This window comes from Garra rufa, chromosome 9 (genome assembly GCF_049309525.1).
Source record: "Garra rufa chromosome 9, GarRuf1.0, whole genome shotgun sequence".
NCBI lineage: Eukaryota > Metazoa > Chordata > Actinopteri > Cypriniformes > Cyprinidae > Garra > Garra rufa.
In genome coordinates, this window is record NC_133369.1 from 1,186,931 (window position 1) to 1,200,853 (window position 13,923).

General features: G+C 31.0%; 1 protein-coding gene across 1 annotated transcript; it reads right to left on the bottom strand.

Moving 5' to 3' along the window:
- Positions 1 to 684: 684 nt before the first annotated feature.
- On the bottom strand, positions 685 to 4,166 carry nr0b2a (nuclear receptor subfamily 0, group B, member 2a). The gene is made up of 2 exons (XM_073847576.1): positions 2,955 to 4,166; positions 685 to 1,295 (listed from the first exon to the last, which is right to left on the bottom strand). The coding sequence occupies exons 1-2, from the start codon at positions 3,478 to 3,480 to the stop codon at positions 1,054 to 1,056; spliced, it is 768 nt and encodes a 255-aa protein (XP_073703677.1). The 5' UTR covers positions 3,481 to 4,166; the 3' UTR covers positions 685 to 1,053.
- Positions 4,167 to 13,923: the final 9,757 nt, after the last annotated feature.

Here is a 13,923-nt window from a genome sequence, read left to right on the forward strand (position 1 = left end):
TCATTGGTGAGACAGTGATGGAATGACACATTTATACAAATCTGATGAAGAAACACTCATCTAAATCTTGGATGACCTGAAGGTGAGCACATTTTAATTTTTGGGTGAACTATTCCTGTAAATAATTTACGTTATCATCTTACTGGAAATGGAAGGTCAGGCCAAGTTATGTGTTCGGCGTATAATAAACACTAGGGCCTGGTTTCACAGACAGGGCTTAGACTAATCCAGGGTTAGGCCATAGTTCAATTAGGACATTTAAGTAATTTTTATAAATATGCCTTAGAAAAAACATTACTGGTGTGCATCTTGAGACAAAACAAACACACTGATATATTTTAAGATCAATAAGTGCAAGTTTCTTTCAGTTGAAACAATTCAGATTTACATTTAAGTCTGGGACTAGGCTTAAACCTTGTCTGTGAAACCGAGGGTATATCTTTTTAACACTAGACCTATTGTTTTAGCATTTCAAACTCAACAAAATTCTTTTTGCATGTTCTTTGATAATGATCTTTACACATTTTTAAATACGTTGTTAGTGTCTAAACAGTTTTTGCAGCTGATGTACATTGTTTAAATTGTTTTAGGCTTTCTCTTGTGTGCTCAAAAAAAATACAGTGAGAATTGTTCTAATTACAAAATTAGTGATTTAGAAGTACACGACAAACACACGAGTCAGGGTGATAGTGCCAAAATGTGAAAAAATAGATTTAATTGCAGTATATTTCTGAACATTTCCTCATGGTTTCTCACAGAGACAATACATGAACCTCCCGTAGGAAATCTTTTCTAGAGAGTTTTATCAAGGAACTCTTTGTAGTTTCATCCCATACAAAAAAAGCTACAACGGTGCTTCCAAACAAAAAGAAAGGCAACAATCAATAAATCACATACTTGTGACCTAAATAACCATTACAAAGGTGCAGTCATTTCATTAAACTGTGTAAACAATAAACATGTGCTAAAGTCTGTAACTAAAGTCAAACACTTTGTGTGTTTTCCCCATGAACACTGGAGAGAATAATGTCTTTTGGAATCCTCTTTGGTTCGCTACCTTGAGAAGAGCATGTCAATCAACAAGTCCAGCAGATCTGTCTGACCGATGACCGGCCGAAAGAAGAGCTCCGTGATGAGGCTGGGAGTGATGGTCTTTAAAGTAGATGCGGTGAGGAGGATACGAGCAAATCGCCCTCTATCCTCTGGATAAAGAGGCACCAGGACCTCCTTCAGGGCGTGCTGAGCTTCATACTGCAGACCCTCGATGAACAGAGATGCCTTCAGACCTGGAACATCTGCGGATGGAAAATGACAGGTGAGTGCATTGTCAAATCTATGGCTAAATTCAATCAGATGTGTGTGTATATATATTATTTTTCAACTTTATTCTCAAAATAATTTGACTTTATTCTCGTAATTGCAACTTTATCCTTGAAATGTATCAACTTTATTTTTGAAATTTTGTGAGGTTATTCTCATAATATTTTGACTTCATTTTCGAAACATTTCGACTTTATTCTTAAAATATTTAGACTTTAATCTCGTAATATTTAGACTATTCTTAAAATTTAGACTTTATTCCCGAAATATTTAGACTTTACTCTCATAATTTTGACTTTATTCCCATAATTTAGACTTTATTCTTGAAATATTTGGACTTTATTCTCATAATTTAGACTTTATTCTCATAATTTTGACTTTATTCTTAAAATATTTTGACTTTATTCTCATAATTTTGACTTTATTCTCATAATTTAGATTTTATTCTCATAATTTAGACTTTATTCTTAAAATATTTAGACTTTATTCTTATAATTTTGACTTTATTCTTAAAATACTTTGACTTTATTCTCATAATTTTGACTTTATTCTCGTAATTTCGACTTTATTTAAAAAAATATTTTGACTTTAATCTCGTAATATTTAGACTTTATTCTCGTAATTTTGACTTTATTCTCATAATTTTGACTTTATTCTCATAATTTTGACTTTATTCTCATAATTTAGATTTTATTCTCATAATTTAGACTTTATTCTTAAAATATTTAGACTTTATTCTTATAATTTTGACTTTATTATTAAAATACTTTGACTTTATTCTCATAATTTTGACTTTATTCTCGTAATTTCGACTTTATTTAAAAAAATATTTTGACTTTAATCTCGTAATATTTAGACTTTATTCTCGTAATTTTGACTTTATTCTCATAATTTTGACTTTATTCTTAAAATATTTAGACTTTATTCCGGAAATATTTAGACTTTATTCTCATAATTTTCACTTTATTCTCATAATTTTGACTTTATTCTGAAAATATTTAGACTTTATTCTCATAATTGACTTCATTCTCATAATTTTGACTTTATTTTCAAAATATTTAGACTTTATTCCCAAAATATTTAGACTTTATTCTTTATATTTAAAATTTATCTCGTAATTTCGACAGTAGATATTGTTTTTAATAAATATGTTTTATAAAAATTAAATGATAAATTATATATATATATATATATATATATATAAATTACAAATACATTATAAATAATTTTCTTTAGAATTAATAATTATTTATTAAATTATATTTTTAAAAATATTAATTCTTAAGAACTGAATATATATTTTATTAAAATTATATTTTAAATTATTTAAATAAATTTAAAATAAAATATATTCATTTAATTTATTTTATTCTCAATTATTTTAAACAATTAGTTTTTTTTTTCACATAAAAAAACATTTACATATATCTTTGTGTTCATTTATGTATTGTTATTACCATTATTATTTTTTATTTAATTATTTATTTATTTTGTTTTTATTTATTTATCCAGTTAGAATGAAAAGATTTAACAGTTGTCTCAACCTGTATGACAATGTTTGAAAATAAAAATTGTAGAAAAAACAAAAAAACATTTACATATAAATAAGACATTATACATTTTGAAAAACATACCTGGATTAAAAATGACAGTGCCTTTCAGATAAGCGTACTCCTTGGGGCTTAAATCCAGACTCCAGAACTTCTTGAGGCAGGCTTTGAGCGTCTGTACGCCGGCCAACGTGGGCTGCTCTCGATCGGAGCTCATCGTCTCTTGGCTGTTGAGCAGAATTCTCTTGAGCATGCTGGGCGCCGGAGTGTCGTGGACGTCGAAGCGAACCCGGTCCTGGGCCAGACCCAGAATGAAAAGCGGGGCCCAGCAGTTCTGCAGCAGCGACAGCTGGTCTTTAGGCGGGAGCTGCTGGAACGCCGGCAAACTCTTCATAAAGTGCATGGTCTTGACCAGCACGTCTGATGCCACCTGACACGTCTCGTTGGGCGTTTTCAGACAGACTTTCCTGCGGTTCTCGCAGTGGCACATCTGAGGAACCCGCTTATAATTCGGCTCGTTTTGAGCGGACTCGCCTCGGCTGAGGATGTTGAAGAGTATGGCGTTTGACTGTCCGTTACCGTACGCTAAACAATCGCATTCGCAATCCATGTTTGTCTCTGAACACTCGCTCTACCTTCTAGAAGTCAAACCTCATGCGGACTGAAGCCGTGAGAGACTCGCGTCTGTCATTGACACGGCCCCTATTTATAACAAGCATTCATGCGGTTGAACTCCTGAACCTTGACCTGTCAATCTACATCTGCTGAGAACAAAACAACTGCCCCCATGCTGTTTAGCAATTGGTTCAAGGGTGATAAAGTGCAAAGCCACTGTAGGCTACTTTAGGTGAGGCAATATTATCTCTGTTGAAGTCATTACACCAGGCCGTACCAAGCGACCAAGGACTCAAATTATATGGTCCCTATCATTATGGGCATACCTGTGAGCCTATAAACCCGCAAACAGACAAATCCAGCACAGTAAAACGAGGAAAAGGTGAATGACCTTTGAGGAACGGGAAGGATGACTGTTACTTTAACTAATTAGAGCTGCCTGAGAAAACGGATGAAGATTAGACGCTCAAGCAGACATTATGGAGAGAATTCATATTTCATATAAAAAAAAAACTATCAATGATTCCAATTTTTTTCTTTATTCTGTGGAAAACAAAAGAAGATACTTTGAGAAATGTCTGGGTGGTTTTTGTCCCCAATTCCCAACGTTCTTTAAAATATCTTTGTGTTCCACAGAAGAAACTAAATCATGCAGGCAAATGAGTAAATGATCATATTTCGGCTTTATTCTTGTAATATTTCAACTTTATTCTCAAAATAATTCAACTTTATTTCCACTTTATTCTCGTAATATTTCGACTTTTGAAAAAACTGAAATTACAAAAATAAAGTTGAAATATTACTTTATTTTTGTAATTTCGACTTCATTCTCAAAATATTTTATTCTCATAATATTTTAACTTTATTCCCTTAATTTCGACTTTATTCTCGTAATTTCAGCTTTATTTGAAAAAAACTAAATTACAAAAATAAAGTCGAAATATTACGAGAATAGTCAAAATATTTCGGCTTTATACTGTATTGTAATATTTAAACTTTATTCTCTTACTATTTTTGCAACTTTATTCTCTAAAATTCAACTTTATTTGAAAAAGTCGAAATTACAAAAATAATGTTGAAATATTAATTACGAGAATAAAGTCAAAATATTTCAACTTTATTTTTGCAATTTCGACTTTTTCTAAGTATTTAAATTTTATTCTCGTAATATTTTCGATTTATTCTTGTAATATTAAATAAATATAAAATTTTTACTTCATTCTCAACATATTTCAAATTTATTCTTGTAATTTCATCTTTCTTTTATAAATACTTTGACTTTATTCTCATAATATTTCTCATTTATTTTCATAATTTTGACTTTTTCGAAATATTTTGACTTTTTTTCCGTAATATTTCGACTTTATTCACCAAATTATGAGAAGAAAGTCTAAATATTTAAAAAATAAAGTCGAAATTATTCTCAAAATATTTCGACAATAGCTATTCTATTTGATAAATGTTTTATGAAAATTAAATGATAAACACACATTTTTGTATTTACAACAGTAGAATTATTCCAGTAATTTGTTGAGCAATTTATTGGTATTATTGTGTTAAAAAAAGTAATTGTTACTATATTTTTGTAACATTTAACTGTTTATTAAACACTGACGTTTCATTAAAATTTTAAATGTTTGTGCAAAATAAATACATTTTTTGGGGATGCTAGTTGTAAATAAAACAAATTATCTGCTTCAAAATTTCTTATTTAATTTGAATGCATTACTTGCTGTTTCTTTGTAAATTTACCTGCAATTTCTGAGTGAAAATTGTTTCTACACCATTTTTTAGCATGGTTTCTTAAACTAGCAAGGTTTCTGTGCGGTTCTTAAGCACAACACGGAGATCTACTCAAAAGTAATCTAATTCTTTTCAATCTATACTACCTTCTATTTTGTATTTGTTTGCCTTTTATTGTTTTTTCAGACTTCATGCAGAAAACAGTCTTGCTGTGAATTTATCTAAACAAAATCAGTCAGATAAATTGACTTTTGACTGAAAAACTAAAGTGATCAAACTTTTTAATTCTATGTAAATTAACAAACAATCAAGGTTGTGACTCAAAGCAATGTGATCAATAAAGCAGACTCGACTCTAGTAGAAAAGTCAATCAACACCGTGAAGCATTCATCAATCCCAATCAATTCAGACTGTTTATCGCTTTTGTGAGAATTCTCGCTATTGCTGAAATGTTTTTCTGTAACGTCACGATCATGTGCGGCTTGTCCTGGTTTATTATCTCAGCAGTGCCTAGCACAGAGAACTTAACCAGATAAGCTAATTACTATATTGCTTTCAGTCACATCAACAAGTAGCTACTTGTGTAATTCCCCTTACGTTTCCATTACTAATATACAATTCTCCGCAGACACTCACTGCAAAAAAAAAAATACTTTTCTTACTTTGACTTTTTGTCTTGTTTCCAGCCAAAATATCTCAAAATTCTTAAATCAAGAAGGATTTCCTAGATGAGTAAAAAAAAAAATCTTGTTTTCAGAAAAAACAAGTCAAAACTAAGTGTTTTTGCTTTGAAACAAGCAAAATAATCTGCCAATGGGGTGAGCAAAATAATCTTGTTTTCCGTTTGAAATAAGATTATTAAGCTTGTTCTGAGCAAAAACTCACTTAATTTTGACTTGGGCTTTTTTCTGAAAACAAGACCATTTTTACTCGTCTAGAAAATCCTTCTTGATTTAAGAATTTTTAGATATTTTGGCTGGAAACAAGACAAAAAGTCTAAGTAAGAAAAGCATTTTTGCAGTGGGACATAGTTTTATGTTTGTTGTTGATGTAAAATACTCTCTTGGTTTTAAAACCATGTGAAACGATCTACTGGATCAATACAGACTATATTATAATTATAGACTAGATTATATTGGTGCACAAAACCAGTCTTAAGTAGCACGGATACAATTGTAGCCAATATAAATACATGGTATGGGTCCAAATTATACATTTTTCTTTTATGCCAAAAATCATTAGGATATTAAGATCATGTTCCATGAAGATATTTGTAAACTTCCTAGAGCAAATATATCTAACTTAATTTCTGAGTAATATGCATTGCTAAGAACTTAATTTGGACAAACTTAAAGGTGATTTTACGACTGGTTTTGTGGTCTTGGGTCACATATTGGTTGTCAGTGTTGGGGGTAATGCATTACAACTAACGCAAGTTAAGTAAAAAGTAAGTACTTTAAGTACTTTTTCCAAGTAGCTAGTAAAGTAACGCATTACTTTTGCCCCCATTTATTGATTAAAAGCTCTCCTGTCCCCATGTCGAAATGTTACGTTAGTTCTAGAATAAATGTGAACATGCATTAATTCATCTCATTCGCTAAAAACAGATACAGTGTACTTCAAAAATTAATCAAAACAGTTAAATTCAACGCAAACCTGCAGTAATTAAATATGTTAAATAATAGAAATATCCTTTATGTATTTAATCTCATTTTATTAACCGATGTCTTTGCGGCTGACCTTCGATGATCCAATTCATCCATACTAATAAGCAAAGATTACTCAAGATAATCGAACATTTGTTTCCCTTTTTTATTTCTGAAGAGTTGACTTTTTTTCTTCTGCGGTCTACTGTACAGATGGCAATTTACTTTTCTCTAAGCCTTAGGCTTTTGGTGTAAAAAGGCTTTTACGTTTGACAAAAATAGAACTTTTTAAATTAAAAACAAACAAGCAAGCCCTGCCCAGATTTAAAAAGTAACGCAAAAGTAACATACGCATTACTTTCCATAAAAAGTAACCAAGTAACGTAATTAGTATGTTCATAGTGAACATTCACTTTATTAGGATCTGAACGTCCTGAGTGGAAGAAGTCTAGATCAGTGTCTGAATCATAGTGATTGAATCACAGGGTTGTAAATGCGTTTGATAAGCCAGTGTTTATTGAAGGTCGAGACAGTCCGAGACAGACACTGAGGACACCATCTTATCACCAACACGATAGTAAAAGAAAAAAAAAAGAAAAAACTCGTGCCAGAAAAACGAAATGACAAAACACCTGTTGCAACTGGCCATTTCAAAACAAGCATTCGCACGTCCCACAATCATAATCTAGAGTGTTTTAGATCTAGAATCTAGAATAACATTCTGCTCACTCCTAATATTAGGCATGTTGTGTTTAAGAGCTCATATCAATTGAATATCGTGTGTTGATTTTATTTATGGTGCAATTCTTAAAATTTCAGCATTTTATAATTTTGTTGTTTCTCATGGAAACTAAATATCTTTTCATGTTGCATCTCGTAATGCATCTTGATTTAAGGGGAGACGCTCTGAGAAGTTTGAGATTTGTGGCTTTTTAAAAAGTGTTTTTTCAGACTAGTGGAAAAAAAACATCCAAAAGATACTGTCAAGTGTTTCTTTTTATAGCATTTTATCTATTGTGTCAATAGATTTAATTTACAATACTTATTTTTTTTCATACTTTGTAGGTTGATCGACTGCTAGCATTGAAGTGGTTCCCTTAACAAAAAGGCAATAGGATTTTTCCATATGGTTTTGGATTATCGTGAAAAGTAAGCTCTGTGTTCAACCATACTTCATGAAACTTATACGTTTTGTCCATCAAGGTAATCCTCACAAAATAATATAACTTGTATGAATTTTGAAGCCTAAATACAAAATACAAACGGCAGAACTAAAAAGTATAAAGGATTTACTCTGTATAAATTCATAATAAATTCAAATCTAGAGCCAAAATAAAACTGAAATTAAACAATAGTAATAAACAGTAAGGAGTCAATAAATTAAATAATCATAACTGAAACCCATATGAATGCACCAATATCTGTACATTTCGAAATAAGGTCCATTTAAAAGTCAATAAATCTTTGATTAATATGGATATTTTAATTGAAAACGAGTCTCCACGTGGCATTCAATAAAAATCGAATGCATAAAATGATTAAATAACAGCAGAGTGAGCAAGTTTTTGATTATGGTAATATTAAAGTTATTTTAGTGAATAAAGTCCCATATTTCAACTATTATTTTGTTAGAGTGGTAACACAAAATGTTATTTTATCTTTGCTTCTAGAAAATCCTCAGCTTTCTGCTTTCTAACAGCCTTATGTGGCCGTAAACATTTAATTTTAACGTGGCTTCAAGCACGGAAACGTGGCTTCTATGCATCAGAACAGTTTCAAAGCGGCTAAATGTGGTGTTTACATGAAATAATGGTAATATGAATTTACCTCATGGTATGAACCCAGAGTCTCCGCTGGTTACAACAGCTGCTTTAATGAGCAGCGGAATGTTTAGAGAGAAAGTGTAATATCAGAAATAATACCAAATCAAGCGAAATATTATTATGTATTACCATTATAAACACTATAAACATAGCTATAAGTTAGTTACACTGACTCCAAAACCAATCATTTAAATGTAACGGTATTCAGAACAGAACAGGAATGAAACTAAATATATAAAGTTAAGAAACCAAAACAAAGCGAAACTAAAAATAGCAGGCGTTGGGCTCACGTACCTCTGGAATTCGGCACAAATCCAACTGTTTCCATATTCCCAATGCATTTGAATGATAAAGTGTTATTTATAATGTATACTAGGCTTTGTATTGTACATTCGTATTTTGATAGAAAAAAATATATTCTCTTGTTTTTTGTTCCAAGCTCGGTTCGTTATGGTAAAACCATGAAAAAGGCATATTTGGTGTGGTTTATTTAATCTAATTTAATTAAAATTATTTCGATTTTTTTCCTGCTGTTTTTGTATGCCTCATTTATTAATGTAAACGAACTAGTTCGTGCAATTCGTTTGGAGTTCACTGTAATTTGTATTGTGATCGCTAACAACTTCCTTGTTATTATTTCTTCATAATAATAATAATAAAATAAGTAAAGATGCGGAAATTGAAAGCATGCATTTCATTTGGCTATATGGTGTGATTAAGTGTGTTTTTCAAGAGCGGAGATGGCATCGTCTATCGACCCAACCCTAGTGGGGTGTAACTGTTGTGTTTTATGTCGTACAATAAAATGTGAAAGTATCTGGAGCTTGTGTTAACCAGGGACCTTATTTAAGGGATTTAACCAAAATCCCATTCAAAAAACCCATTGACTTTGGGACGATGGAACCGGAAGTGTTAAAATGCTAACTCGCTTTCGGGTTTTTGCCGACAAAGTGACGTCATAACCACTCTATGTAATTCATATATAATTTGCTTGATTATATACATTTTATTCCCCCTAAAATTGTGAAAATATATTGTTTTCTGTCAGTTCTAAGTATTCTCTGAATTATGGAATGACAAAAATTTGATTCTGTAAACAAACACATGTAATATGTGACCCTGGACCACAAAACCAGTCATAAGGTAAAATTTTACAAAACTGAGATGTATACATCATATGAAAGCTCAATAAATAAGCTTTCTATTGATATATGGTTTGTTAAGATAGGACAATATTTGGCCGAGATACATCTATTTGAAAATCAGGAATCTGAGGATGCAAAAAAATCAAAATACTGAGAAAATCACCTTTAAAGTTGTCCAAATTAAGCTCTTAAAAATGCATATTACTAATCAAAAATTACATTTTGATATATTTATAGTAGGAATTTTACAAAAAAAATCTTCATGGAACATGATCTTTACTTTATTCCCTAATGATTTTTGGCATAAAAGAAAAATCACTAATTTTGACCCATACAATGTATTTTTGGCTATTGCTACAAATATACCCCAGCGACTTAAGACTGGTTTTGTGGTCCAGGATCACATATGTCAAAAATATTAAGAATTTTGAAACTGACTACATCCAGTGTTTAGATTCTTGTACTAGAAATTGCAAATTAGCACATATTTCATTGAATAATGGCTCATTTGCATATTAAAACCTAACATTATAGAAAACTTGTAATACAAAAAAAATGTGCAATTAGTAATGTAATTAATCAAATGAATAAGTAAGGTGATAACTATTAGCTAATTTTTTTACCCTATTCACCTGCAGTGTCTCACCTTAAAGGCCGTTTACTCAACATTAGTTTCTTTCTCCTACACTGAGCCATAAATCTCCACTTCGGACGCATTTACACACACCAAACTTTATATTTGTATTCCTGTCTGTATCCTGAAGGATAATAACTTGCTTAATGATATACATTTTATTTCCCAAAAATTGTGAAAATAGATCATTTTCTGTCTGTTTTATGTATTTTTTCGAATTATGCAGTGACAAAAATTTGATTCTGTAAAAAAACATCTGAATGAAGAATTTTGAAACTGACTTCATCTAGTGTTTAGATTCTTGTACTACAAATAGCAAATTAGCACATATTTCATTAAATAATGGCTCATTTGCATATTAAAACCTAACATTTTAGAAAACTTGTAATACAAAATATGTTTGCAATTATTAATGTAATTCATCAACTGAATAAGTAAGGTAATAACTATTTTTATTTTTTTACCCTATTCACCTGCAGTGTCCTGCCTTAAGGACATTTTTATTTTATTTCAATTGGACTTTTTTTTTTTTTTAATTAACAATATTTTATCAATGGAAACTTATATCAACCGTGAAATAAAACAGTGCGTACCAACCGTGTTCCATGAGGTCCTCAAAAGTACAAAGTGTGTATGTGTTTCAGGTGTGTTTGATTAGGGACACGTCCAACATGTGCATCACTGGTGGAACTCCAGGAACACGGTGGCTAAACACCGCTGTAAACAACATGAAAAAGCCAAGTAGGTGAAGAGCTTTTATCACTTTGTTGAAAATAATCATATGCTCCAAAAATACAGATGAGCATTCATTAATCTTTAGGCATCGGCCTGCAAAAAATCGACTAACCGAACACGCATTCTAACTTTATCTACATGATTTCCTGCAGAGGTTTCCAAATAAAGCTCTTCCACAACTTGCACAGGCAACGGAATGATTTTATCTCATATTTATCTATAGTTGGCCATGCAAGTTATTGTTTAGGTTTGGATATCATTGGTAAATCAATGGCAAAACATTGCAAAACTATTTAAACATGTTGACGGGACACGCAATCCATAAAGATGCACTTTTTGTGTGTGCAAATGTGAGTTTATTTACATAACCTACTGCAAATTCTTATTTTATTATATGCAACCCTGGATCAAGTAGCATAGATATAGCCAAAAATACATTGTATGCGTCAAAATTATAGATTTTTCTTTAATGACAAAAATCCTTAGGATATTAGGATCATGTTCCATGAAGATATTTTGTAAATTTCCTACCATAAATATCAAAACGTAATTTTTGATTAGTAATATGCATTGCTAAGAACTTCATCTGGACAACTTTAAAGGCGATTTTCTCAATATTTAGATATTTTTCACTCTCAAATAGCATCTCAGCCAATTATTGTCCTATCCTAAAAGACTGTGCATCAATGGAAAGCTTATTCAGCTTTCAGATGATGCATAAATCTCAGTTTATGACTGGTTTTGTGATCCAAGATCACATATTAATTCTAAAAAGTTTTTTTTTTTTGTCTTTAAACGTATTGGAAAGACAGATCTTTAGAGCAGCATAAACATACTATGCATTTTAAATATTACGCTTTGAGACTTAAATCTTCAGCAAAACGAGGTTTGACATTATTTTGACACCAGAATTGAGCAAAAACAGCTGTACGATTTAAGGCGAGACACTGCAGGTGAATAGGGCAAAAAAAAATACTAATATTTATCCTCTTACTTACCCAGTTGATTGATTACATTGATAATTGCAAATATTATTTGTATTACAAGTTTTTTTTTAAATGCTAGGTTTAAAGTAAGTTTGAGATTTGGGACTTTTTAAAAAGTTTTTTTTTTTTTCCAGACTAGTGGAAAGAAAACATCTGAAAGACTCATGAATAGGGTAAAAAAATAACTAATAGTTATCACCTTACTTACCCAGTTGATTAATTGCATTGATAATTGCAAATATTTTTTTGTATTACAAGTTTTCTAAAATGCTAGGTTTAAATATACGAATGAGCATTATTTAATGAAATATGTGCTAATTTGAATACATTTCTAATACAAAAATATAAACACCAAATAAAGTCTTATTTGATTTTTTTTTTACATATTAAGAGTCAAACATTTTTACAGATGGGAAAATCTAATTTTGTCATTCCATAAATCAGAAAAAACTTAGCACAGACAGAAAACAATGTATTTTTTTACCATTTTTGGGGAAATAAATTTGTTGTATAAAACCAAGCAAATTCTGTATGAACAAATCCCTCTGTAAAAACCTTCAGGATATAGACAGGAATAAAAATGTGAAGTTTGGTGTGTGTAAGTGTTACTGAAGTGGAGATTTATGGCTCAGTGTAGGTGAAAAAACTTGGGTCTTAAAAAATATGGATTGTAATTTAAATCTATTGACACAAATAGATAAAATGCTATAAAAGAAACACTTAACAGTGTCTTTAGGATGTTTTCTTTCCACTAGTCTGAAAAAACACTTTATGAAACACCAAAAAGCCCAAAATCTCAAACTCGACAGGTGCATGAAAAAAAAAAGTGATATCATAACACTGACTTATTTTAATTTATTTTTGTACTGCAGCTCTTGATGACCTTCATATTGCACACAGGCCTTATCAACAGGACGTGAATCATGTTTCTCAATGACAACATCGCGAATCTATTTATATTCCAGCTTTTATGACGGTCATAAGAATGACTGAGCTGCAAAGTTGAAGGCCAGGTTAAGATCGTTTAGTTTTCTTTCGGTTGGTGAACCAGAATAACCTGTTTTTCTGCCAGTCTAGGATGAGTAACTAACAGGTTTTTTATTTAAAGTTTGATTTCAGGTGTACTAATCCCGTAATCGATGGTTTTGCTCAATTTATGTCGAGTTTTAATGAACGCGAACGCGATTTCACTCGATTTAAATCCGCCTCAGCATTCAAACATGAGCGGTATTTTAACCTAGCGTTCATATTAACGTTCACAAACATTAAAAACAACCATGATTTAAGTTTAGTAAGAGTAATTGTTTCCAACTCACCAATTTAGATGTGTGAAGATGCGGATATCAAGGTTTTAATATCTGACTGAACTCAATATAGTTGAACACGCGCTCGCACAGTTCCCGCGCTAAATACTGCACGCGGATCCTAACGGTCGCCTTGTCTTTATCATTAATTACATTTATTTTAAATATACGATATATTTTGTTTAAATGTTATTCTTATTTTAAAAATATCTTAATTAATCTATAATGATTTATCCTACGTAATATTTTAAAAGTATTACATTCGCAATACGCTCACGGTCCGCCAGAGGCGCTGCTGTAAACGTGTCAGACTAAGTACTTTTTATTTATGCAGAAAAAAAAACATTATATAAAGAAAATATAGCAGGAATACCAAAAGTTACTTATATTTAAAAGTACAGTCCAGTTTAAATATTGGCAAA

Bases quoted from the DNA above. Each gene is read 5' to 3' on its own strand.
- nr0b2a (XM_073847576.1), bottom strand. From the start codon at position 3,480: ATGGATTGCGAATGCGATTGTTTAGCGTACGGTAACGGACAGTCAAAC. The intron at 1,296-2,954 runs GTATGTTTTTCA...TTCCATCCGCAG, and splicing joins CACTGTCATTTTTAATCCAG to ATGTTCCAGGTCTGAAGGCA.